This window comes from Balaenoptera acutorostrata, chromosome 1 (assembly GCF_949987535.1).
Source record: "Balaenoptera acutorostrata chromosome 1, mBalAcu1.1, whole genome shotgun sequence".
NCBI classification, from domain to species: domain Eukaryota; kingdom Metazoa; phylum Chordata; class Mammalia; order Artiodactyla; family Balaenopteridae; genus Balaenoptera; species Balaenoptera acutorostrata.
Genome location: NC_080064.1, coordinates 29,107,995 through 29,135,472, shown reverse-complemented (window position 1 = coordinate 29,135,472; position 27,478 = coordinate 29,107,995). Strand labels below are relative to the sequence as shown.

At 39.7% G+C, this 27,478-nt stretch overlaps 1 protein-coding gene across 4 annotated transcripts in view; it reads right to left on the bottom strand.

Moving 5' to 3' along the window:
• Positions 1–27,478, bottom strand: part of AGO4 (argonaute RISC component 4) — a 39,595-nt gene that overhangs the window by 4,633 nt on the left and 7,484 nt on the right. For 3 of the 4 annotated variants that reach the window (XM_057554678.1, XM_057554689.1, XM_007182511.3), the window contains exons 2-17: positions 26,454–26,619; positions 21,723–21,843; positions 20,032–20,213; positions 19,717–19,853; positions 19,489–19,623; positions 18,713–18,800; positions 15,682–15,829; positions 15,320–15,439; positions 15,046–15,174; positions 14,671–14,804; positions 13,386–13,570; positions 12,160–12,319; positions 8,674–8,989; positions 8,389–8,523; positions 1,716–1,817; positions 1,262–1,461 (exon numbers count right to left, since the gene is read on the bottom strand). In XM_057554678.1, coding sequence (XP_057410661.1) covers positions 1,262–1,461; positions 1,716–1,817; positions 8,389–8,523; positions 8,674–8,989; positions 12,160–12,319; positions 13,386–13,570; positions 14,671–14,804; positions 15,046–15,174; positions 15,320–15,439; positions 15,682–15,829; positions 18,713–18,800; positions 19,489–19,623; positions 19,717–19,853; positions 20,032–20,213; positions 21,723–21,827 — 2,276 coding nt within the window. In that variant the 5' untranslated portion in view covers positions 21,828–21,843; positions 26,454–26,619. The remainder of the gene's footprint in view (positions 1–1,261; positions 1,462–1,715; positions 1,818–8,388; positions 8,524–8,673; positions 8,990–12,159; positions 12,320–13,385; positions 13,571–14,670; positions 14,805–15,045; positions 15,175–15,319; positions 15,440–15,681; positions 15,830–18,712; positions 18,801–19,488; positions 19,624–19,716; positions 19,854–20,031; positions 20,214–21,722; positions 21,844–26,453; positions 26,620–27,478) is intronic. The other variant, XM_057554682.1, reaches the window with a different exon arrangement.

The following is a 27,478-nucleotide window of genomic DNA, read 5'->3' as shown; positions in this document are numbered from 1 at the left end:
GGCTCAAAATCTTAGTCATTTTTTACTTCATCCTCTTCTCTGTCACTCACATCCAATTAACTGTTGAGTAATATCTATTTTATCCCAGGATTAGCCTCTTACGTTAAACAAAGGTAATCTTGCTCTAACAAACATATTCTTCCAGCTTCATGCCTGCTAGTCCCCTTTCAAATGCTCCAACCAAAGAAAACTTGCTATGGTTCAAACATGTCACTTGTCCTCTCTTCTTTGTGTCCATTATTCCCTCTGCCTGGAAAATTCTTTTCTCTTCTTTGTAGAGCCAAATCCTACCCATCCAGCTATGAAATCTCTAACAGACTTTCCTCTGATGTCCAATTGCACTTTCATCTATACTGCTATGGGCTAATTGTCGGTTTTATGTTTGCCTGTATTGTATCCCATACTGAAGCATAAAATCCCAGGAAACATGTCATCCTCAACTTACAGTTTTTAGTACCTAGTACAGTGTTGGGCACACAGGCAATACCTAGTAAATGTGTTGAATGAATATGTATATTAAAGAATGGAAGGTACAAAGCCACAGCTGGGCATTTTCCATAATAGCGTACTTTCAACCCGTACAGAAATAGACTTGCAGTGGAATGTCTACTATTTAGCAGCTGAATTCGGACTTGGGGAAGAGCCCAGAAACGGCTACACTTCACAGATGGTCATTTGGAAAAAAAAGTTTAACGCAGAAAGCTTGTTTAGTTATTTAATAGTAGCTCAATAACAGGTCAATATGTCTGATTCTCCTGAGATCCTTATTTGGGGGTGAGAATGGTCTGGTACCCCACCTGTTCCCGACACAAACCCAGGTTCCCTCTGATGCATTCTCCAAAACTGTACTGAAAGTAAAGCGAACTGGTCAGGACTTCGCCCTTGCATGAAGTGGAATCCACAGGCCTGTGACTGCTCTGACTGGAGCCAGGGCACTGGGCTGGACACCTTTTGAGGCTGCTTAGGACCTGAGCAGAGCTGAAATGCATTTGGCTCTATGGGAAATCCACAGGCAGTTTCAAATGAGACTGCTTTTTGGGGCAGACTTTAGACACATCATACAAGTATGAACAAGCCTGGGCAATTTTTGGACCAAAAGTCACATTATCAGCTTTTAAAGGCACATGCAATTTTATTTGCTCCTTGAAATGTAAACCTTAAAAGGAAGTTTAACTCTTCCTAAAAGTTTTCTATAGTAGCTCATTTTTTTTAATATGCTGCTAACACAGACAGAAAGATTTTATTTGCCTGAGAAACTTGCCTGTCATGATCTTTATCCACCAGATGATACCTTGCCCTGAATGCTACAAGGCGGGCATAATAGGCAGGGGCTGGAATAGAGACTGAGCGTGTGCACCGCACATAGGTATGACATAGCTGGTAAGTTAGTAACTGGAGCTCATCTGCAGTGAAGCAGTTGTCATCCCACAAGACCTGGTAATGTGAAGGACGGCTGGTTCCCTGGAGAAAGAGTTTTATGATTAATGTCTCTGACATGGGTTGACTACCTGAGAGAATTGAAACCTACTTAAATTCAGAAATATTCCTGCCTAGCACACCTACAAGCAGGTACCTAGACCAAAAGATAACAGTTCTAGGATACAAGCATTAACAAAATTATGTACAGTGTTTAATAACAAGTCTACTCAAGCTAGTTGCTGAATTTGCAAACACCTCCTTATCAAATCAAAGACCTGGACTAGCTTCCAAATTACCTGAATTCCTGCATGACTACAGAGGTAAAAGTCAAACTCAGATGGATGCGTGATGGTGCTATCCACGGTAGTGCCTGCTGGTACATTGCCACTTTTCCCCACCTAAAAAAAAAAAAAAAAAAGTATAATTAGTCATCAAAGTGCTAAATTGAGCTCAAGCCATTAGTAACAAGTTAGTATACTGCTCTTAAATGAACTCTTGAAAATCAGTTTAATTCAAGATGTTGAATTTTCTGTAACTTTCCCTTAGCCCAACTATTTCAACCTTAGATATTTTCTCAAATATACTCCACGGTTTCTCTAAGGGAATCCAGGCAAAGAATTATTTTACCTGTGGCTTTGGGCTGCATTATTGTCATCTATTTTACAGATGACACTTTGGTGTGTTCACAGAGGGGGAAAAAAAGACATTTAAGATGGATAAGCTTCCTGAGGGAAAAAAAAATCAGTTTTATTCCTTATTTGGAGTAAAAAAAAAACAACCTACAACTTTCAGTAAAAGTTAAGATGAAGGAATCTTTGAACTGGTTCACCAGGTTCAACAAAATTAATACTTTCACAGGATCAATAAAAGAATTCACCGGCACATGCATTATCAGGAAGAGTGCGTTGAAATGAGAATTAGGAAAACCATAGTTTCAGTTCTAAGCCCAGCCTTGCAACTACATACCTTGAACAAAGCATAATATCTTTGAGCCTCAATCTAATCATACATAAAATTAGGTGATGATCTCTGATACTTTTAAAATTCTAAAGTTCTTCTATAGCCAAATTCTAAAATCAAACTTCTAGAAAAGCAGAGAGGAGAACTTCAAGGAAAGGAATTAAATCTTGCTATTTGGTCAGTTTTCATCCACTTCTGCTGTACACAAGGGTTCCACACGAGGTAGTACATTTAGCATATTGGCACAAATTTGATGGGAACTTATTTGGCCCCATTCTAACTATTGTTAACTTCAGCTGAAGATCATGCACCAATGCATATAATAATAACATACATGAGTATAGAAAAGTCTCATTCTGTGAAATTCATATGTGACCTTGGGTACTTAGCTGGACAAGAGGAAATGTAACTGAGCTACAATCATTCTAGTATTGTTTCCCAAAGTGTATGCTTTAGAAATATTAGTTCTGCAGGATGTGTTTAGGTGTTTTATGGTCAAATAAATTTGAGTGATACTGGGTTAAAACACAGTTGAAAGGCTTTTCTATTGTATGACTTCTCAGAACCTTTATCTAGTAATGTAAAATCTTTAAGAGGGAGATGAAGTATACAGCATTTCCCAAACTTATTTGACCATAGAATCCCTTTTAAAAAATCTCCTGGGGGCTTCCCTGGTGGCGCAGTGGTTGAGAATCTGCCTGCCAATGCAGGGGACACGGGTTCGAGCCCTGGTCTGGGAAGATCCCACATGCCGCGGAGCAACTAGGCCCGTGAGCCACAACTACTGAGCCTGCGCGTCTGGAGCCTGTGCTCTGCAACAAGAAAAAGGCCGCGATAGTGAGAGGCCTGCGCACCGCAATGAAGAGTGGCCCCCACTTGCCACAACTAGAGAAAGCCCTCGCACAGAAACGAAGACCCAACACAGCCAAAAATAAATAATAAATAAAAATTAAAAAAAAAAAAAAAAAAAAAAGCTGGAACAGAAAAAGTTTAAAAAAAAAAAAAAAAATCTCCTGGAATCTACAGATGAGAACCTAAAGAGGTGCTGCCCTAGGGAAAAGGGGGTCCAGGCATGTTCATTTCAATAATTATTGCTTGAGCACCATGTGCAAGGCTCTGCAACAGATGTTGGGGATGAGAGACAGAGTCACAGAGAGAACTAAAGAACCTGCCCTCCTGCTCTTCATGAAAGTCACAGGCAATGAACTGCAATGCAATGTAATAAGGGCCTTACGGAAGAAAAGCTGGTGGGAGGAAATGGTTGAGCCATGCCTTATAGGATAAGTACAGGTTGGATAGAGGGGATAGAATGAAAATGGAAATATTCTAATACCCCTTACAGTCAGGAATGGATAAACAAACTGTGGTTCATCTATACCACAAAATACTACTCAGCAATAAAAAAGGAACAAACTACTGATACACACAATAACGTGGATGAATCTCAAATGCATTATGCTAAGTAAAAGAAGCCAGACCAAAGGCTATGACTTCTTTTCATATGACATACTGGGAAAAACAAAACTATAGGGACGGAATATACATCAGTGGTTGTCAGGGGCTGTAGGTAAGGGAAAGGGTTGACTACAAAAGGGCATAAGAGAGTTTTTGTGTGTTTTTGTGTGTGACAGAATCATTCTATATATTAAGGTGGTAGTTACACAACTGTATGCATTTGTCAAAACATGCAGAACAGTACGCTAAAAATAGTGAATTTGACTGTGTCTATATTATATCTTATTATAAAAATAATGGGGGAAAAAAAGGTGGGATGGATGTGGTCATTCCAGGGATAAAAATACACAATGTATATGGGAAATGGAAATAGTCACATTGTTAATGGAAGGTGTATGGGGGCATGGTGAAAGATCAAACTAAAATGTGTTTTGGCTACCATGGGAAAACACTGAGCACCATAAGAAAGCATCTGGTAGGCAATAGGGGGAACATGAAGATTTTTGAGCAGTGGAGTGGCAGGATAAGATCTGTATTTTAAAAACCTAGCCCTGACAGTAGGCGGAGGATGCATTTGTGAAGGAGGAATGGAGACAGGGAGACTGCTAGAAGTCTCTTGCAATACTGAAGAGTTCTGCCTAGGGCAGATGGAACACACAAGAGGAAGAGTTGAGACAAGAGATTTCAAGGCAGAACACAGAGAATAGTTTGACCCACTGGACATGGGAAGGGGGGACAGGAAGAGAAGAATTTAAAGACAATTCTGAAGTTTCTCACTTGGCTGACTAATATACAGTGATGCCAAGCAATAGAAGAATAGGAAAATTGGGGGAGGAATAGTTTTTAGATGCTGATAAAACAATAAGGAGAAGGTTTAGATGTGCTTTGCTTGAAATGCCTGTGGTAGATTGTATCATGGGTGCCAAATATTCCCATGCCCCTCCCTGGGGGAGGATTATACATCCCTACCCAATTAACTCAGAAGTGGCCATGTAACTTCTTTTGGCTAATAAAATGTGGCCTGAAATGTACTACTTCTGGGCAGAAGCTTTAACAGCCAGCATATGGCTTGTCATGTATCTTTTTTCCCCTCTACTACAATGACTGGTGAAGTTCCAGACAGATGCTTCTCTGTCAGCCTAGGTTCCAAAGGGAGGACAGCGAGGTCCCAGCTGCAGCAGTGCCACAATGAATGTGTAATGTGAACAAGAAATAAATCTTAGTAAGCCACTAAGACTTTGGAGTCTTTTGTTACCACAGCACAGCCTAGCCTATCTTGACTGATACAATGCCTACAGAGCATCTAAGTAAACCGGTAGACAGTTAGAAGGGCAGATCAGGAGCTGCATAGAAAATCTGGGGCTGGGGCTTCCCTGGTGGCACAGTGGTTGAGAATCTGCCTGCCAATGCAGGGGACACGGGTTCGAGCCCTGGTCTGGGAAGATCCCACATGCCGCGGAGCAACTAGGCCCGTGAGCCACAACTACTGAGCCTGCGCGTCTGGAGTCTGTGCTCCGCAACAAGAGAGGCCACGATAGTGAGAGGCCCGCGCACCGCGATGAAGAGTGGCCCCTGCTTGCCGCAAAACTGGAGAAACCGCTTGCACAGAAACGAAGACCCAACGCAGCCAAAAATAAATAAATAAATAAATAATTTAAATCTAAAAAAAAAAAAAAAAAGAAAATCTGGGGCTGGAAATACAGATTTAGGAATCTATAAGCAAATAAGTGAATCCGGAAAAGTAAGCAAGACTAAGGGAGTTGAAATTGATAAGAGAAGAGAGAAATATGAAATGCCAGGAAGCATCAGTGTTTTAATGGACAGAGGAAGAAGAGGAGTCAAAGAAAGCCTAATTACAGAGGTGGGTAGTGAACCTGGAAAATCATATTGCTAAGGCCAAAGAAGGCAAACATCCATAAGTGCTTCAAAGAGGTCAGTGTGGGAATTTGACAAGATATCGATGGATTCAAAATGAGCAAGTCATTGAGAGAACGATCTCAGTGGAGTCACTGAAATAAAAGTCAGGCAACAGAGAACTGAAGTATTATGTGAGAAGATACAAAAAGAAAATCAAGTCTTTTTTTCCTATAAGTTTGGTCATGAAAGGGAGGAAAGAAAAAATGGCAGGTAGGTTGAGGGAGAAGAGAAGTTTTGAGGGAGACTGAGGAAGAGCTGAGAAACTTTAAAAGGTGAGGAGAGGGAGGCAATGGAATGGGGAAAACTGAAATTTTGAAAAAAAATGGATAATTAATGAAGTGAGGCTCTAGAGAAGGCAGAAAGCATTAAAAACGAAAGCACAGGTGGAGGGAAAGAAAGCATAGGTGGAGAGATTAGCCTCTCAGATTCAAGGAAGAAAATAAGAAAACACAGATTTAGCTAAATTTGAAAGTAAAGGGGAGGAAGCCGAGAAAATTCATGCCTTCTCAATTTTGTTTTCTGGAGGAAATAGAAGGTTATTCTATTGTTGGCAATGTAAATTGTTGGCAATGAATGCGTCATGGATGGGGTTGGGGACTTGAGAAGAGTATAAAGGTTTAGAACAGATGTTTTGGGGAATACGGTAAGTGAAAAGAAATTGCAGCATCAAAGGCCTGGCTGAGATTTGCTGTCAAGAACTTGTATTATGGTTCATTATTAAATAAATGACTTTTTTCCTCAGAAACCTCAATCAGCCTAAGACTAGAAGCAAAAGAAATGGGCAAGTACACTACTTCAGAGTTGGAGACTGGCAAGAGGCATGTTTAGAGAATTGAAGATGCTGGTGTCAGGGGTGCAAAGTAGACCAAGTATTGGGACTGTCAATCTTCAAAGGTCAGGAGTGACACTGGATGGTCAAGAACAAAGCTATGAGATAGCTTGGGGGTTTAGAAAGATAGTCCAGGTCCTAAAGTTACATGAATAGCAAGTCAACAGAGGGATGGAGTGTGACTCTGCAGTTAAGGAGGGGATGGCAGGATGTTTTGTGTCCAGAGCTTGGTCAAGAGCTCAGAGAATTTGAATTAGCAGAATTTAAGAAGTATTACCAAGTCAGAGTTTGGCAATTTGGAAGACAGTATTTTGAATCTGAGCTGATTGGTGGACCTGTGGCCCAAAGGTAAAACCTTAGTTCTCTAATGATTCAGAAAACAAGAAGAAACAGCTCAGCCTTGGATTAGAGACAAAAACTAAGCATGTGGGACTTCCCTGGTGGCGCAGTGGTTAAGAATCCGCCTGCCAGTGCAGGGGACACAGGTTTGAGCCCTAGTCCAGGAAGATCCCACATGCCGCGGAGCAACTAAGCCTGTGCACCACAACTACTGAGCCCACGTGCCACAACTACTGAAGCCTGCGTGCCACAACTACTGAAGCCCGCGTGCCTAGACCTCGTGTTCCGCAACAAGAGAAGCCACTGCAATGAGAAGCCCGTGCACTGCAACAAAGAGTAGCCCCCGCTCGCCGCAACTAGAGAAAACCCACGTGCAGCAACAAAGACCCAATGCAGCCAAAAATTAATTAATTAATTAATTAAAAAGAAAAATCTAATCCTTAAAAAAATAAAACAAACTAAGCGTGTACTAGAAAACAGTGGGAGTGACCCACAAGACAACAAGATCAGGAAACAGAAAGAACTGGTCTCTCTGAGAGTGGATCAGGGAGAACCTGAAAAAGTTGAAGTAATGTCATAGAAAAGATCATAGAAGTGAAGTCATCCAACACTGTGTACCTAAAATTTACCTAGTTTACACATTAATATCAGATTATAAATAGGTTACACAAAATGCCTTTTATCAAATGCTGGAAATTGTACCCAAAATTAACATTCATTTACTAAGTTAATCCTTAACAACAACCCTGTGAGATAGGTATTGTTCTTATCACACTTTACAGTTAGAACATTACAGCTTAGAGAAGTTAACCTGCCCATGGTTAGTAAATGTGACATCACAGGCATTCAAAGTGTGTACCCTAAGAATCCCCTGCACTGATGTAAAATCATTTGGAAGAGAAATTCTTCTTTATACTCTAGAACCATGCCTTAGGCGCCGGTAGCAAAAAATAGCAAATGGCAATAAAGTCCAAGTAGTAAACCTTCCCTTTGGAGGTTTCCTGTATCACCATAGTGTACATGGCATTTTTTAACTTCTCCCTCTAAAAACTCTAGAAACCAGTATTGCTGTCACATAAGAGAAATATTCAGTCTTGAAACCTGTATCATTCAAAATTGCTCATCTAAGCTCAATTGGAGTTATTATGCTTATTAAATTATTATTAGGCACTTCTGCTTTAAAAAAAAAAAACTATATGTATGCCTACTCAAAAACACATTCACAGGACTCCCCTGGTGGTCCAGTCAGTAAGACTCTGCGCTCCCAGTGCAGGGGGGCTGGGTTCAATCCCTAGACGGGTAACTAGATCCTGCATGCATGTGCAACTAAGAGTCCGCACGCTGCAATGAAGATCCTGCATGCCACAACTAAGACCCGGCAGAGCCTAAATAAATAAATAAATATTTTTTAAAAACCAAAAACATATTCACTTGCATCAGATTATAAAGCTTATCCTATGTGTTCTTACCCTCTCTGTTTTATCTGCACAGAAGAGTCGTGTGTGATGTCTTTTCTGCACCACAATATAGGTTATTCCTGGCCGGTAATCTTCTTCCAAACTAATACATGCCTTTCGAATTGCTATTAGTTCTGGCCAAGCTACCTAGGAGTTAGAAATAGAATGATGTTTAATAGAGAACTTGCCTACCTCTCAGGCACCTCTCAGATCTGATTTACTCGGAGTGGCAGATGGGAGGAAACTCCATCAGATACCTAGAAGCCCCAGAAGGCAACTATGGGATTAAGAGAGTACCTGTTTCATCTGTCCCTCGGATACCCCTCCACGGTAATAGATGATCCGAGTGGGTTTGAAGCGTGTGGATTTGTAGAACTGGATCAGCAGCTCTCGAACCATGTTAGTAAGGTCCTGGATTACCTCCTGACTATAGAGGAGCTCCTGGGAGATCTCCTGGCGGGACGTCTGCACCCGAACGGTGGCACAGTACCGGCTGGGGTGGCCGTCCATACTGCCAACGACAGCAGCAATGGAAGGCTTCTTCCCATCCCCTGCTGGGGGGTGCGTGACATCCGCTCCCAGGAAGATGACAGGCTGCTGGAACACCGAGGGCCTGCTCAGATTTAAGGAGACATTGCCACTCAGACATATGGGTGAAAATGTTTTTGTTTAGCAAGATCACCAGACATAATCACAGGCATAATCTTATGAGAATAAAGACGTGTCCATTGGGAGAGAACGCTAAGGCCCACTGAGTATCTGTGTCACCCAGTACAATGAATCTGAATTGACTGAAGAAGCCAACATGGTTCTTCTGCAATAGTAGGAAGGGTAGAGTCAGGAAGAGGACCCGACCCAAATTTAACAAAATTTCTATGTGTAAAGGGAAAACTTTCCCAGAACAGGCTTTCCTGGGATCCTAGGATTTCTACAATGGATACTGAATTGCACAATGTACATGGAACTGGCACAAAACCCCCAATATATGAGACTTAGCGAAGAGAATAAAGTCTATCTCCTTCCCTATTTTATTTTCTCCATGTATTTAACACTTTTACCACATATTTTACTTATTTATTTTATTTATTGTATACACACACACACACACACACACACACACACACGAATGTAAGCTCCATGAACGCAGGAATTTTGTTTTGCTTTGTCGTGTTCACTGCTGTATCCCTAGTGCCTAAAACACTGCCTTGCTCACAGTTGGCACTCAACTAATATTTGCTAAAAGAATGAATTCATTTATTTGGCACTAATTTATCTATGGAATTAAGGAGAAAAATATCATGCATGTATTACTTCTCTGGTAAATTCTTAAAGGTAGAATTTGGGACTGTGAATATTGATTTTTAAAGTATACCTAGGAGGCATCCCAAATCTGACAATCTCATGTAATAGGTACTAAACATGAGGTTCCATGAGGGCAGAGACTGGGTTGTATTTCCCTCTATATATCATCATACAACATGGGTTTGGCATAGTAGGGTATAAGAGCAAATGTATATACATAAGATACATACACAGAACATAATAACAGCTTACATATATTATGTACCAACCACTGTGCTAAGTACTTCACACGTATGAATTCATTTAGTCCTCACAACAATTCTATGAGGGTAGTACAATTATTATCTCAGATTTCCAGGTTTAAAAAATGAGATATAAGAGGATAAGGAACTTGCTCAAGATTACACAGTTAGGAAGTGATAAAGCTGGAATCCAAACCCAGGAAGCCTGACAAAAAGGTCTGTACTCTATGCCACTATGCTACATTGTTTGGGGTAAAATTAAATCATGCTTTAGGTTAACTTCCCCTATGGTCTATATACCTCATCTACCAATGTTGCAGGAAGGATTTATTTACCTAGACGTTTCATTCAAGGACAAAAATGAGAACTGTGATACAACTGTATAAGAGTAAGGCACTTAAATTCACCTTCTTCTCAAGTATGAAAATGACTAATATCACAGACAAAATTTAACTTCCCAAATCACTTCCACATACAGGATTTCACATAAAAACACTGTAGAGTAGACAAGTCAGATATCTCAACAGACAAGGAAATTACAAATTAACAAGGAGCCGCCCAATCTAAGAAATGGGCAAAGGACTGAACAGGCCCATCACAAAAGAGGATGTCTACTTAGCCAATAAGCATATGAAAATGTGCTCAACATGATTAGTCATCAGAGGATTGCAAATTAAAACCATCATGAGATACTATTACCCTCAACCAAAATGGCTAAAATTAAAAGGACTGATACCACCAAGTGTTGGCAAGAATATGAGCAACTAGAACTCTCAGCGGAAATATAAATTGGTACAACCACTTTGGAAAACTACAGTAGTCCCCCCTTATCTGCAGAGGATATGTTCCAAGATGCCCAGTGGATGTACCAAATCCTATATCTACTAGTTTTCTTTCCTATACTAATGGATGGGTAGCATAAACAGCCTAAATACACTGGACAAAGGGATAATTCATGTCCAGGGCTGGATGGGGAGGGAGAGTTCGAGATTTCATTGGGTTACGCAGAATGGTATGCAATTTAAAACTTAAGAATTGGGACTTCCCTGGTGGTGCAGTGGTTAAGAATCCGCCTGCCAATGCAGGGAACACGGGTTTGAACCCTGGTCTGGGAAGATCACACATGCCGTGGAGCGACTAAGCCCGTGCGCTGCAACTACTGACCCTGTGCTTTAGAGCCCACGAGCCACAACTACGGAGCCCACATGCCACAACTACTGAGCCCGCGTGCCACAACTACTGAAGCCCGCGTGCCACAACTACTGAAGCCCGCGCGCCTAGACCTTGTGTTCCACAACAAGAGAAGCCACCACAATGAGAAGCCCACGCACCACAATGAAGAGTAGCCCCCGCTCGCCGCAACTAGAGAAAGCCTGCGTGCAGCAATGAAGACCCAATGCAGCCATAAATAAATAAATAAATTAATTAATTAATTAAATAAAACTGAAGAATTGTTTATTTATGGAACGTTTCCACTTAATATTTTCGGACAGAGGTTGACTGCGGGTAACTGAAACCAGGGAAAGTGAAACTGCAGATAAGGGGGGACTACTGCATTTGATAGTATCTATCAATGCTAAATACATATATTTTCTATAAGTCAGCAATTCCACTCTTGCAAGAGAAAGAGTACTTAATTACACCAAAAATGTAGAAGACTTGTATAATAAATGTATAAGAATATCTAAAATTTTGTAGTATATTCATAAAATGAAATAATACACAACAAAAAAGAATAAACTTCTACTTAAAATAGCAACATGAATGAATCTCAGAGACATGATATTCAGCAAAAGAAGAAAGACACAAAATAGTATATACTTTATGGTTCCATTTATAAGAAGTTCAAAAACAGGCAAAACTAGGGAATTCCCTGGTGGGCCAGTGGTTAGGACTCTGAGCTTTCACTGCCAAGGGCGCAGGTTCAGTCCCTGGTCAGGGGAACTAAGATCCCACAAGCCGCGGGGTGGGGCCAGAAAAAAAACAGGCAAAACTAATCTATGGTGCTGGAAGTCAGAACAGTCAGAACCTTTGGGGGTTATCTATTGGGAAGGGCCACGAGGAAGCCTGATGAGGTGCTGGATGTGTTCTATATTTAACCTGGGTGGTGGTTACATGAGTGCATACATTTATAAGAAAAAGTAACCAAGATGTATATTTGAGATATGTGTGCTTTATTGTAAATTATGTAAGTTAGAGCTTAAGAAACTAATGGAAAACACAGAGTTCAGGATCTTACCTTTGATGAGGTACAAGCACGTTGTTAATTCCTCCGAGCTTTGCATTTATCTTCAGGCAAAGGTTGGAAAGGGTTTGAGGTGAAGTCTTCACTACATTTTTTACCTGGACACACTGTGTAGCCATACCCAGGAGGGTATCTCCAACACGTTTCACCTCCGCTACAAAAATAAGTTTATTAATTAATTAAAAAATGTTGATATATTCTCCTGATTACTAAAAGTAGAGGGAAACACCCCCCCACACACACATTAACATTTACAGAGCGCCTACTATATACTGTACGTTGTGCTAGATGCTTTTCATGTGTGGTCCTTTCATCTGCTAAACCCCCAGGGCAATTTTTTTGAGTTTGGAAGGCTCTCTCCCTACCCTTTTCTTCCCTCCTGCAGGCTTTGAAGCTAGTCCACTTCCTTTATTCTACCGCAGCCTGCCACCACTCACCACTCACTCAAGTCCCTTGAGGTTCCTTTTCCCACAGGACTGGTCTGGCAAAGAAATCAATCTCCCCAGCTCCTCCCTCTCAGTACACACACCAGCCCTTTGAATTCTAAGGGATTTTTTTCCCTTCCTTTCCCTCCTCCCCCAAACACTACAGATAAAAGAAGCTAACAAAAGAAACAAATATAGAGAGGGTTGAAGGCATTTTATAAAGTTCAAATGGTTGGTCTAGGTAGGTTCCAAATCCTTTACTTAGATGATAGCCAAAAGAACTTTGTATCATTCTTCTTATAAGAGATACAAACTAAGCAGCTCCTATTCTGGAAGTGGTAGGCTCCCCCACTCTGATATTCCTAAATGCTTTTCACCAGACATTCCAGTTCTCCCTGCTTTGGGGACTATGGTAAAATGGCACTACCCTCATTACCACTGCATTTCCTGCCCACCATCCCACTTCCCCCACGTAGGCTGGGTGGGCCATATAGCTGGTTGTGACCAAGAAATTGCAGAAGTTAAGAACCCTCCAGGCTCTCTTTTCTCTCTGCCATGGAGCCAGCAACATTCCAAATAGTGACTGGGTTCCAGAGTGAAAATGATATGATGACATGGAGTAGAGGCTGCAGTCTACCCTCAATGGACACATAGCAAAAGCAAAAAATAAAACTTTGTTGCTTTGAGCCACTGAGAGTTCTGGATAGTTTGTGACTGCAGCATAACCTAGTTTATCCTGACTGCTACAACTACTACTTGAAATCATCCCTCATTCAACATTAAAGGGGTCCATACCATATACTGGTGTCTTCCCAGGCAAGATAACCACTATTAGCTGTAGGCCCACATATGTCATTTTCAGGTGTTTAAACATGGGCTCCACGCTGTCTGCACCTTGTGCATACTTGCAAAAACATGGCTGACCCTGGATGGGCATTCCTGCATCCTTAGAGATTTTACGGAGCTGGTCAGTGAAACTCCTGTTAAAATAGAACCGGTGGCACAGTGCTTTCATTTCAGGGCACATTCTTAGCATTTATTTCCCTCTAAGATATTTCTTTCAGTTCTGTAAATTCTTAGTCAAATTTAGAAACAAATAAACAAACAAACAAAAAACCCCTATCTTTAACTGGTTGCCAAAAATAGCCTGGAAGTTGTATCACTAATTATAATGCAGAAGACTCTGTATTATTAAACTATCAGATTGTCATTTTGAATTTTTAAATAATTGTGCCTCAGCTGCGTCTCAGGGCCTAGAATAGCATTCTTGTTCAAAGATTTTTTTAAACATTCAAGTCAAGTAATTCTGGACTGAAGAAAAAAGCAAGGTCAAAATTTCAGGTAACGTGTATTTTGGTAAGCCAGGTACAAGAATAGTTGGGTAAGCTTGTGTTCAACTGAGAATACAGAAACACACAGTCACAAAGTCACCATATTTAGGATGACATTCAAACTTGTAATAGATTTGATTCAATAACAATGTCAAAAGAAATCATCACTTTAAGAAAAAGCAAAACTCATGGTCAAGTTTTAAATTTTGGATTTGTAGAAAGCTTTCAGAATGATTTGTTTTCTGCATTTGCCAATGTTTTGTAGGATTCCTTTCTTTCACTCCAGTTCCCTTTTCCCGTCATGATTTTTCCACCCTTTTCACTAACTTCCTGTATATAGATAACTGCAGCTGTAAGATGTGAACCAATGATCTTAGTCAGTGACCCTGCAGTAAAACAAGCTCTCTAGTACACTGTAATGATTAAAAATGAACTAGTTTTTATCTTAGCTGAAAAGATACAATTACCCCAAAGGAAGCTTCTCTAAGAACTCAAGAATTTGCCAATCGGCACTGCTTCAGCCTTGTTAGTCACAAATTTCTGCTCTAAATGTAGGAAGCTGAGTCAGATTCTTAATGTAATTCCCAAGTCTGCGATTTACTATAAGAACAAGGTCTTTTTCCTATAGCCAGATGGTGTCACTATAGGAGTCTGGGATTCAGTGCCAGTGTACACAGCACATTCACATAAAGATGATATTTTCATATCTGGAAGGGATATTACTAAGCTGAAAATATGAAGATACTCACTTTAGTAAATCTTCCCTACATTGTTTCTGAGGCGCAAAACAAGCAACTGCCCAAACTTTAATTTCAATGCCAGCATAAAACTGCTTTCCTCGCATGTCCCAGACACCCTGGTTGGGTGTGGCTACCGTTTTATTCTTTAAAAAAAAAAAACACAAAAAAAGAAACAAAAGAAAAGAGAAAAGACATTACAATCTAAGGCCATTTTAAAGTTGATGAGGGGATAAACAAAACTCTATTTGATATTAGCCAAAAGACAAAAAGCAATAATGAGCAAAGCTATGAGTAAATTCAGTGTGGTGTAGTGGAAAAACCCTGGATTCATCCCTTTTTGATTGGTTGTTGGAAGAAGCTTGCTGAATAAAATAAAAAGCTTACCCGGCCTCCGTATTGCAGCATTGGTGCTGGAAGTACCCTGCCTGTGAGCTCAGTCATTTCATTGTGGACAACAATACCAAATTCTTTAAGATATGGATCAGGTCCGCCCACCATGCTGTTACTCTTCACCTAAAGAACAGGAAAGCCTGCATATATAAAAACCAAAGAGTAACTGTGTCCCATCAGGCATTTTCTATTGTTTTTTTTTGTTTTTTGTTTTTTGTTTTTTTCCCATCTGAAAGCTAGCTTATCTTAAAGACCATGCCTTACTGACCAGTCTACTGATTTCTTCCTGTCTGTCAGGAGCAGATCTTGCTGTGGCTTTGATCATCGTGGAAGTCTGATTGTCCGTGAGCTTCTTTATACATCGTTGTCCTGCCACTATATTACAAACCTACCAAGAGGCAAAGAGGAATTAGTTTGTGTAATGGGCTTCTATATCTTAAGCCTTTGCTGAACTGTACCTTACATCTTCCATTTCCAAAAAAATGAAAATTCTGTTATATGGTGAACTTATCTGTCCAAAGTATTTTAGAGATTACTATTAAATTCTATCACTAGTTTAGAACATTTCTTTTTTAAAAAACACATTCAAGAGATTGGCAGATTGGCAAAAGAAAATTTAGTTTAGCTTACCTCAAGTGGCAAGTATGTATGCTTTTGTTCTTGTCCCACCTGGAGACAGGGAAGATGCGGGTATTTCAGTTGCAGACTATACTTTTGCTTAAAATATTGAGCTACTGTACATTCCATTGCTTGCCCATTTTCTAGCTGTAAGGGAAAACTATAAAAGAGAATGTCTTTTTAGAAATTTCTTCAAGTTCTTTTTTTTTTTTTTTTCAAATAAGCAAACAAACAAAAGCCTACTAACATTTTCTACCTTGACTTAAAAAAAAAGGTCAGGGCTTCCCTGGTGGCGCAGTGGTTAAGAATCCGGCTGCCAATGCAGGGGACACGGGTTCAAGCCCTGGTCCGGGAAGATCCCACATGCCGCGGAGCAACTAAGCCCGTGCGCCACAACTCCTGAGACTGCGCTCTAGAGCCCACGAGCCACAACTACTGAGCCCGCGTGCCACAACTACTGAAGCTCGTGTGCCTAGAGCCCGTGCTCCACAACGAGAGAAGCCACCGCAATGAGAAGCCCGTGCACCGCAACGAAGAGAAGCCCCCTCTCGCCACAACTAGAAAAAGCCCGTGCGCAGCAACGGAGACCCAATACAGCCAAAAATATATAAATAAAATAAATAAATTTATAAAAAAAAAAAAAAAAGGTCAATCTTTATTTGCCCATTTTCACTTAAGCCATTTTAGGGTTTAATCAGGATAGCGATTTTGTTGGAATTTTCCATGTTTGTCTGTTGAAGCTAAGATGAGAAAATTTTTAATTAAAATGGAAAAAGAATTTAAATCAAGAAGAAGCCGCAGAACCAGAAAATACACAGACTTACTAGAGAGGTCAGTTAACACCTACAGATACAAATACAATCTCTTGCTGGCTTCTTAGAGATGAGTAAATTCAAATAAGGTCCTGGGTCATCCACAGATGATAACTTAAGATAACTTTTGATAAAATGAATGTACCACAGTTACTGGGGCCACATCTTCAGATCCCCAAACCACGACAAACATATGTGGATTTGGAGGCCACAAGACCAGATACATGAACTTGAGACTGTGTCAAGATATTTGGTATAAACTGGGGAGCAGGATTTAAGAGACTCTCCTGATTTCGCTCTTCCAGTGGACAAATTATCTCAAACACTTGGCACAATAATTACTTTAATCTTGCTTTCTTAGCTGTTAACGGCCCACAAAGTAATAATGCAGTGAGGATCACCTATGTGATATTTAAATCTATGTGCTTTTAATTTTCATGCAAAGATGATATAGTTCTATAAGTATAGCTATTCTTACAGGGTACTGTGAAGTAATTAATGAGAAAGATAGTTCTTTTTGAAACAAATGCTATAATTCTCAATAGTGACTTCATTTTTTTTCCTTAGAGAATGAAGTCAATGGTATAACATGAAGAATATATGGAACATCACTTTACAACTCAAGAAATTCATGTGATGTGTACATGAGTTCATACTGAAGAATTTATTCAAATCAGACTGAATTTATATACTACATTTATCCAGAGGCCACCCCAAAATTTCAGTTATCTAGAACAAAGCCCTCCAGGTGATTTTGATGTACACTTGTTTGAAAAAGTCTTCTGAGTGAGGAAAATAATGTAAAGTTAATATAGTTAAGTTTATGCTCTTTACTTAGAAAAGCCAATATTCATATTTATGTCAGACATGAGTTTAATGATCTTGATTACAAGAATAAAACTTACATATATGGTAATTTCAAAAGCACTTTAATATATATTTTCTCATTAGGTATAGCTCACAGTGGACTAGAAGTTGGGTGATTAGAAAACTGAGATTGCATAAGCACAAATGAATGTGCTGCTGGAGGCATACCATACACACTGACAGCTGGAAGAAGTGACAGCTAGCTACAAAAGGGGGGAGAAAAATCCACATAAAGCACAAAGCAATATATATCTTCCCATGACAGCTTTTATGATTTACAGGCCTTAATAGATCCTTCAGGCCATGCATTGAGAATTACAACACTAGAATAAATGATGTTCATGATGACTCTGCATCATTATAAAAAAGTTGATCTATGTTTAGCATACTCTGTTTAAGAGGTGAAATGACTTCCCTGGTGGCGCAGTGGATAAGACTCTGTGCTCCCAATGCAGGGGGCCCGGGTTCGATCCTTGGTTAGGGAACTAGATCCCACATGCATGCCACAACTAAGAGTTCACAGGCCACAACTAAGGAGCCCGTGTGCCGCAACTAAAGAAGCCGGTGAGGTGCAACTAAGACCCGGTGCAACCAAATAGAGAAATAAATATTTTTAAAAAAAGAGAAAGAAAAACTGGCTGGATCATAATTACACTTACATAAAAAAAAAAGAGGTGAGGGCTTCCCTGGTGGCGCAGTGGTTGAGAACCTGCCTGCTAATGCAGGAGACGCAGGTTCGGGCCCTGGCCTGGGAGGATCCCACGTGCCGCGGAGCGGCTGGGCCTGTGAGCCACAGTTGCTGAGCCTGCGCGTCTGGAGCCTGTGCTCCGCAGCGGGAGAGGCCGCGATGGTGAGAGGCCTGCGCAGCGCGATGAAGAGTGGCCTGCGCAGCACGATGAAGAGTGGCCCCCACTTGCCACAACTGGAGAAAGCCCTCGCACAGAAACGAAGACCCAACACAGCCAAAAATAAATAAAAAAAAAAAAAAAAAAAAGAGGTGAAATGAATTAAAGGCATGAAATATGTTTTATAAACATTTCTATCAAAAATATTTAAAACATTTTCTATTTTATTTATTTTTAGTTTTTATATTTTTGACCGCGCTGCATGCGGCATGTGGCATGCAGGATCTTAGTTCCTTGACCAGAGATCAAACCTGAGCTCCCTGCAGTGGAAGCGTGGAGTCTTAACCAATGGACCACCAGGGAAGTCCCTTAAAACATTTTTAAAGCTTCGGTGTTTTAAAGTGAAGATCTAGGTGATTTTTTAAATTACAATATGGGATACCAATTTCTCAAGTTATTATAGAAGTTTCCTTTGTTACAAAAAATATAATGGTACAATTTTAGATGTGGTTAACATACGTCTGATGACTGGCTGGCCGTCTAGTCACATTACACACTCGATATTTTCGTTTCATCTGTCCACAGTGGGTCACCTCAACTTTAAGACCTGAAGTCAAAACAGTCAAAAGAGCAGTATTAATTAAAATCACAGTGACAAGAAAATACTCGAAGGTTGTCTTCAGAAAGGCATAGCATTGTACAGGACAAAAGTTGCAAGGATACGGGAACAATTTCATCATGCATAGGTAAAAAAGCCTCAGCCAAGCAGAAAAAATTAGAACCCAGATGACTTAAGACTTGCGACCTACTTTGATGTATTACTTCATTCAATAAGTATCTATCAAGCATCAACTATGTTTTGGTGCTTATTCTTGGGTCTGGAGACAGCCCTAATGAAGCTTATGGTATAATGAGAGAAGATAGCTAACAGGTAAAGAAGCAAAGAAACTCTGAGAATAAATGAACTTGTGTTATTTTATTAAAATGGAAGTTTTCAAGTAAGTAAAAGTAACAGTTACTAAGTTCCCGACATGTGCCAGGTACTGTGCTACTGTATAAAGAAGCTTTATACACTTAGTTGCATTTAATTCTCACAACAATCTTACAAGAGACACATTATCTTTATCTTAGAGATGAATAAACTAAGGCTCACAGTGGTTAAATAACTTGCCCAAAGTCCCAATGATAGAACTGGCAGGAATGGGATGGAAGCCCAGGTGTGTCTGACTGCAAGACCATGCTCCTTGCACCATGCTGAGCTGCCTCTCCAAGACCACAGTAATGCAAATACCTACCTCTGATTTCTTTGGTAAACTTGACACGCTGCGAGTCTGTTAGAGGTTTGGTCTGTTCATTGATGTTCTGAATGTCTAAAACCTCACACATGAACTCAATGATAGGCTGAGCCCGGTAGAAAGCAGTTGCAGATACTAACAAACAGAGAAGGATACTTAGCTTCAGGGAAAGGGAAAAGACCAAAAAACCAGCCAAAAGAGTAAAGGGTAAAGAGAGTTCCATCCTACCATCAATATTCAGCATCATATTCCACATGGCAGGTCTCACAGACTGATGAAAGCCAAACCAAACCTCCCTGCCCCCTCCCAGAGGGTGGTAGTAACCTTCAGGGGGTGAGAAAAAGGAGCGACCCACTGGAGTGTACCTGAAGAAACAAGAGCTTGCATGTTTCACAATAAAAACTTGAAAGAGTCTTTCATTTCACTCTCAATTTTGTAAACTGAAACCAAGTTTGAACTATGACTTATGCAGAAACCTTTCAATGTCTCCAATGCAACCTAGCAAAAAAAGTCTGACATTTGTGGCAAAGAATTCAAACTAACCTCATGGAGGGAAGGTGTCTTGTGATAACATCAAGTGCTTGAACTGAGTCATCTGGGACTTCATTCAAGTGCCCGGCCAAAGCTTCTAAAAGCAACTGAAGGCTCACAACTGATACCCACTGAATAGACACTTTAAAGGTCTGGTCTTTACCCTCACCTGGAAGGGTCACTTCCATATCAACCTAAGGAAAAATACATAAAATACATACACATACATATTTACAAAGGCTGAGACATCCCAGGAATATTCATATAGTATATGCATAAGGATGTTTAACACTTTCTATAATTGCAAAACACTGGAAACAACCTACGTTCCATCAGTAGGGGAATAATTTAATATTGAATATTATGTAAAGTTAAAAATAAGGTAGATGCTACAACATGGATGAACCTTGAAAACATTATGCTAAGTGAAATAAATAGCCAGACATAAAATGACAAATACTATATGATTCCACTTATATGAGGTACCTAGAATAGTTAAATTCATAAATACAGAAAGTAGAATAGTGGTTACCAGGGATAGGGGAGGAGAAAATGGGGAGTTATTGTTTAATGGGCACAGAGTTTGAGTTTGGGATGATGAATAGTTCTAGAGATGGCTAGTGGTCACAGTTGCATAACAATGTGAATATATTTAATGCCACTGAATTGTACACTTAAAAACGGTTAAAATAGTAAATTTTATGTTACATATATTTTACCACAATAAAAAAATTGAATTAAAAAAATAAGGTAGATTTAAATGTACAGAAATGCAAAGATCTCCCAGGCATATTGTTAAATGAAAAAATAAATCATAGAACAATATCAAACAAATAAGAATATATATATAGGGACTTCCCTGGTGGTGCAGTGGTTAAGAATCCGCCTGCCAATGCAGGGGACACAGGTTCGAGCCCTGGCCCGGGAAGATCCCACATGCCACGGAGCAACTAAGCCCATGAGCCACAACTACTGAGCCCACGTGCCACAACTACTGAAGCCCACGTGCCTAGAGCCCAAGCTCCGCAACAAGAGAAGCCACCACAATGAGAAGCCCGTGCACCGAAACGAAGAGTAGCCCCCGCTCACTGCAACTAGAGAAAGCCCGCACGCAGCCAAAAATATAAATAAATAAATAAATTTATTTTAAAAAAAAAGAATATATATAAATATGCATAAATAGCTAAGGCACAAAAAAATATATGAAAGGATATATACTGAACTATTATAGTAGTTTCCTCTGAAAGTGAAAATGGGATTGAGGGTACAGGCAGGTTGGGAGGCAGGAAACCATAGCTTTTCTAGATTGTCTGAATAAGGTTATAATGAGTATATATTTATGTATTGCTTTTAAATTTTTAAAACAAATGTCTTAAGTTATTGTGGTATTAAAAATATTTTCATAAGTGGGTGTTATATAATACTCTACAAGTTATAAAAATTCCACTCTTCAGATTCAGGTGGCACTTTAACACTGTGAGAAATCTGGAATATATGTAAAGATGACATAATCAACCTAAATTCTAATGCTCAATTATTGGTTAACTAAGGGACAAGAGAATATGGACAGAATAACAAATCTATCATCAGCATGAGAAACAACTTTAAGTGTTGAATTGTTATTAGAAAGGGAAACTGTTGTCCTATGTAATTACTACTAAATGACATAAGTCTAATCAATATTTCTTGCTGTTAACACTTACCCTCTCCCGTCCAATTGGCAGTGGATGTGCTGTGTACATGTTTCTTTTGCCATCATAGCCAGGCTGCCGATCACCAAATACCTGCATCTTGAAGTGTCGCACCATTGTATCTACTACGTCCCTTAACAGTAATGGAGATAGTGTAGGTTAGCTCTGAGAAGCGGTGGTGAACAGTAAGGAAACTATCACCATACCTTAATCATCTAAATTCAGTTCAAAACTCCTTGGAAAAAGTAAGAGTTAAAGTTACAACTGACTCAAGTAATTAGAAAAATAGTTAACTAAAGAAAGGTAGGCAAGTGAACAAAAGCAATCATGAGATGACAACAAAAAGGAGGGAATAAAAGGAAAAAGAGAATAAACTTTATAGCATCCTCTCAAATTCTTGCTTTCCAAAATCCTCTCCTATGATAAATAGAGCCTTATAAGAATAACCTGTCTTAGGTATCTAAGTTTGGCATGTTCATAACTGAACAATGGTAAGTGTGTTATCAAATAAGCATCCTTATTCAAGTATACTGGTTTTGGAAAAGAGAGTGAGAAGAATTCAGAAATCTGGGGATCAATAAATCTAAGATGCATCAGAATCAAAGGACTAAGTCAACCCCTTTGATAATGCTAGAAATTTATTATTCTTCATACTGTCTTGTTATATTCTAAACTGCTTCCAAGCAGTATAGAAAAGGGAATGTCGTAAAATATCCTCATTCCGTAAAGATTACCAGTGTAGTTTCTTTCTGTTTAGAAAGAAAGCCTTTCTCTCAATCGAGCATGAATAGCTTTATTTAAATGTTTCTGCATATATGCCGGATCACACTGTATGCAGGCTCTGAAACAAATGCAGCTGTGGGGGAACCAGAGGCTACAGTTTAAGATGGACAGATCTGGGTCTGTGCGATTTTGGAATGCTAGCGTCAATGAAAAGTCAGGTGCTATGTCTTACCAACATTAGTGAGCCCCATGTAGGGGAAGTGTACCTTAAAACACATCACAACTAGCTAAGGCATTAATATTACTACAAATGAAATCTGTGGGAAAGTCATATGTTTTCAAACCAAATCATGCAACTGAAAAAAACTGATGGAGAAATATAGTCTCATACATTCCCAATTTTAAAAAGCTGACTTAAGAACAGTATATTTGGGGCTTCCCTGGTGGTGGAGTGGTTGAGAATCTGCCTGCCAATGCAGCGGACACGGGTTCGAGCGCTGGTCTGGGAAGATCCCACATGCCGCGGAGCAACTGGACCTGTGAGCCACAACTACTGAGCCTGCGCGTCTGGAGCCTGTGCTCCGCAACAAGAGAGGCCGCGACAGTGAGAGGTCCGCGCACCGCGATGAAGAGTGGCCCCCACTCGCCGCAACTAGAGAAAGCCCTCGCACAGGAACGAAGACCCAACACAGCCAAAAATAATAAATAAATAAATAAAAATTAAAAATAAATAAATACAGGCTGTTGTTAACTGACAAGAGGCTTGAGCTTATTTATAAAAAAAAAAAAAAAGAACAGTATATTTTCAGACTGGAAGGGTAATTTCTTATCTTACTTTCTTAAAATGTAACCATAAAGTTTTACAGTAAAAAACATATTTTCACCTCTATTCTCATTTAACCTTCACAACAACCTTGTGAGACAAGCAGGGCAATAATTATTGTCCTCATATTAAAGAGAAAAAATAAAAATTCAGAATGGGCAAGTAAACTGCCCCTGGTCACACAATGATTAAGTGGCAGAGCTGTATGATGTTGGACAAGTTACTTAATCTCTCACACTTGTTTCTTCATTTGTAAAATTATGGTAATCATAACACCCACCACAAAAGTTGTCGTATTAAGTGAATAAATAGACATAGAATATTTAGAACAGTGCTTGTCATGCAATAAGCCTACTGCTTGCAGGACATTTGGTCCTGTCCAAAACATTCATAAGACATTTGGTCCATCCTAAAAGGTCCTTGATATTTGGTCATATTTGGTCCTGTCCAAAATGTCCATGGAGACATTTGGTCCACACCAAAAGGTCCTTGATATTCGCTTCTGTCCAAAACAAAAATTTGGCATGGGCCAAATATGCTCATGGACATTTTGAATAGGACCAAATTTCAGGGACCTTTTGACGTAGACCAAATGTCTTATGGATGTTTTGGACAAGACTAAATGGCTGCTAACCAGCCTACTTACTCTGGTATGCTCAAGGATAACACTCCAGGAATCTTTCTCTCTCCTGAATCATCAAATTTTTCCACTCTACTGAATTACTGCCTTCAGCATATAAATATGCTATAATTTCTTCATCTTAAAAAAAAATTGAAATTTCCTGATCCCACTTCCTCCTCGTCTGAACATTCCATTTCTCTGCTCCCCATTGCATCAAAATCCCTTGACAGAGCTGTCTCTAATTGCTCTTCTCCTTTCTCTCTTCAATCTTCTCTAGTGAGGCTTTTCCTCTACCAAAGCTACTCTTACCAAGGTCCCCAGTGAGCTCCACATTGCGAAATTCAATGCTCCTCGAACATTAGACGATCAATTCTTTCAGCTTAAAACATCTTCTTCCCTTGCCTCCTCACTCTGCCCTGGTTATCTCTCATCCCAGTGGCCTCTCCATGCCAGTCTCCTTGCTGATTCTTCCTCATCTCCCCATTTGTAAGTATTGAGGTACCTCAGGACTCAGTCTTGAAATCTTATTTTCTTTAACCACACTCACTTCCTACATGATCTCACCCAGTCTCATGGCTCTACCACCAATATGCTGATGACTTTCAAATGTTTGTCTCCAGCCTGGACCTTTCTGCTGAGTCCAACCTCATGTATTCAACTTCCTGCTCAACATCTTCACTGGGATGTCCAATAGACATCTCAATCCTAACATGGCCAAAAAACAGATCTCCTGATCTGTCAACCCTGTTGGCCTCTGCCATAGTTTTCCCCGTCCTGATAAATGGAAACTCCATCTTTCCATCTGCTCAGGACAAAAACCCTGGAATCAATGATGATTCATTTCTTTCATACCTCCTGTTCAATCCATTAACAAATCTTGCTGACACTACCTTTAAAATATTTGTAGTCTCTGACCAGTTTTTATCACTATCACTTTTACTACCCAAGTTCAAGCCACCATCATTTTTCACCTGAATCATTACACATGCCTCCTAATTGATTTCCCTGCTTTTCACCCTTACTTGCTAGGGTTCATTTTCAACACAGCAGCCAAAATGATCCATTAAAAATCTAAGTTAGTCATATCAAATGTCTACTCAAAACCCATCTAATCAGAGTAAACACTAAAGTTCTATGACCGCCTACAAGACTCTGCATGATAGGGCCCTTTGGAGTTTCTCTATCACTCTCCCCCTCACTCACTCCAGCAATACAGGCTTTATCTGCTATTCCTTGAATATACCATGCAAGCTGCTGCCTCTGCCTGGGACTCTTGTCATGTAGATATCCCTCACCTCCTCTAGGTTTCTCCTCAAATGTCACTTTTCAGTGAGCTCTTCCCTAACTATACTATTAAAATATTACATATATATGTGTGTGCGTGTACCCATATATATACACACACATGCGTTCACACAAACATCTTACATAATATATACGTAACATATATACAAAATATATACGTATTTACAGTATACATAAATACTATATATACTATATGTATGTGTGTGTGTATATATATATATATATAAAATCAGTGGCCCATCCTCCATCCCTATCTTCCATCCCTGTTTTATTTTTCTTCACAGCAGTTATCATCAACTAACAAATAATATGTTTTGTTTGCTTATTCATTTATTATTGGACTTTTCCCCCATTAGAATATAAGTTCCTCAAGGGTAGGAACTTTTGCCTGTTTGTTCATGTTGTATTCCCAGAACATAGAACAATACCTGATACACAATGAGCACCCAACAGAATATATGTCAAATGGATCAATATTAGCCATTGCCACTGCTTCTGTTATTATTGATTTCAGTTATACAACAGCCAAACAATTAAGGGCTTGCATGAGATTGAACTATACCAGAAAGCCAAATAATTGATCTATAATGAGAAAAAAAAAATAAGCCACAAAGAAATACTTCACTTGACAGCAAGAGCATCCTTGGAAAGGCAAGAACTATAATATTAAGGACTGCCTGAATATCACAGCGTGAAAACAGAGAAAGGGAAAGTGGGTGATCTCAGCACACTGTAAGAATATCTGCTATAGGGCTATATTCACTATTGGTAAATTCCTGTCATACAGATCACAATGCTTAAATCATCTTATCTAGACCCCTCTTGGATAATGCTAGAATTAAACAGAGCTTCTGAGTTTACGTTCTTCAGTACCCCAAGATGATTCTTCTGTCTTTACACTTATATTTTTCTCATGTCCAATACCAACACATGATAATAAAATTTGAATTTCCAGATAGTTCTATTTTCTATAGACACCAGTAGCTTCACCTATTTTTATAAATTTCTGCTACGTTTGGACAGTGAAAGAGTGACCTTTCTTCTTCATTCATTAAGTATTTACTGACTGAACAATGATGTATCGTGCATTCTGCTAGAATCTGTGAAGGATAACCAAGTATGAGACAGCAAACCTGCTATCAAGAAACTTAACATCTTAGAGAAAAAAAAAAAGCCTACATGTTAAAAGAGTTTAGAGAACAATACGATTCATAATAAACAAATTACATGTATTTAAATGTATAAGAAGCCTACTCTTTCTAATCCTTACCTGTTGACTCTACGAGGCCGTTTTTCTGGTTTAATATCCACGTCATAGTGATACACATCTATTTTAGGAATCTGAACCTGAAAATGATTGGCTAACAGTCGAATTGGTTTTCCAACAGTTCCAAGGCCAGGACGACGAGGTGGCTGAAACAGGCTGGTTGGAGGTCCTGAAGAGAATGAAAGATATTTGATGTGTTACTTGTTTGTGAAGGATAATATTCCCCTCATGATCATGATGATGATGATGATAGCTACAGTTGGAAATTCCCTGGTGGTCCAGTGGTTAGGACTCTGCACTCTCACTGCCAAGGACCGGGGTTCAATCCCTGGTCCAGGAACTAACTTCCCACAAGCCACGCGGCACGACCAAAACAAAACAAAAATAGCTACAATTATTGAGATCTTATTATTCACTGAACATACTCTGATATACAAAGGTCAAAAGTTTTTTGACCTAAGATTCTCTAGATTTCTAAATATTTTGCCATGTTGCTATTATTCTGAATATGGGGGATGTCAACATTAGACACAGTATGATGAACACTCAGAGGCAATCTACTGTCTAAAACCTTTTAACAGCATCAGTAGATCTACAGCTAGGCTTACAAAATTATATGCATTTAAAAATAAAACCATCTCGGACTTCCCTGGTGGCGTGGTGATTAAGAATCTGCTTGCCAATGCAGGGGACACGGGTTGGAGCCCTGGTCCAGGAAGATCCCACATGCAGTGGAGCAGCTAAGCCCGTGCACCACAACTGAGCCTGCACTCTAGAGCCCACGTGTCACAACTACTGAAGCCCACGTGCCACAACTACTGAAGCCCGCGTGCCTAGAGCCTGTGCTCTGCAACAAGAGAAGCCACCACAATAAGAAGCCTGTGCACCGCAATGAACAGTAGCCCCTGCTTGCCGCAACTAGAGAAAGCCCCTGCGCAGCAACGAAGACCCAATGCAGCCAAAAATAAATAAATAAATTTATTAAATAAATAAATAAATCAAACCATCTCTAAACTCTGGGGGCCATC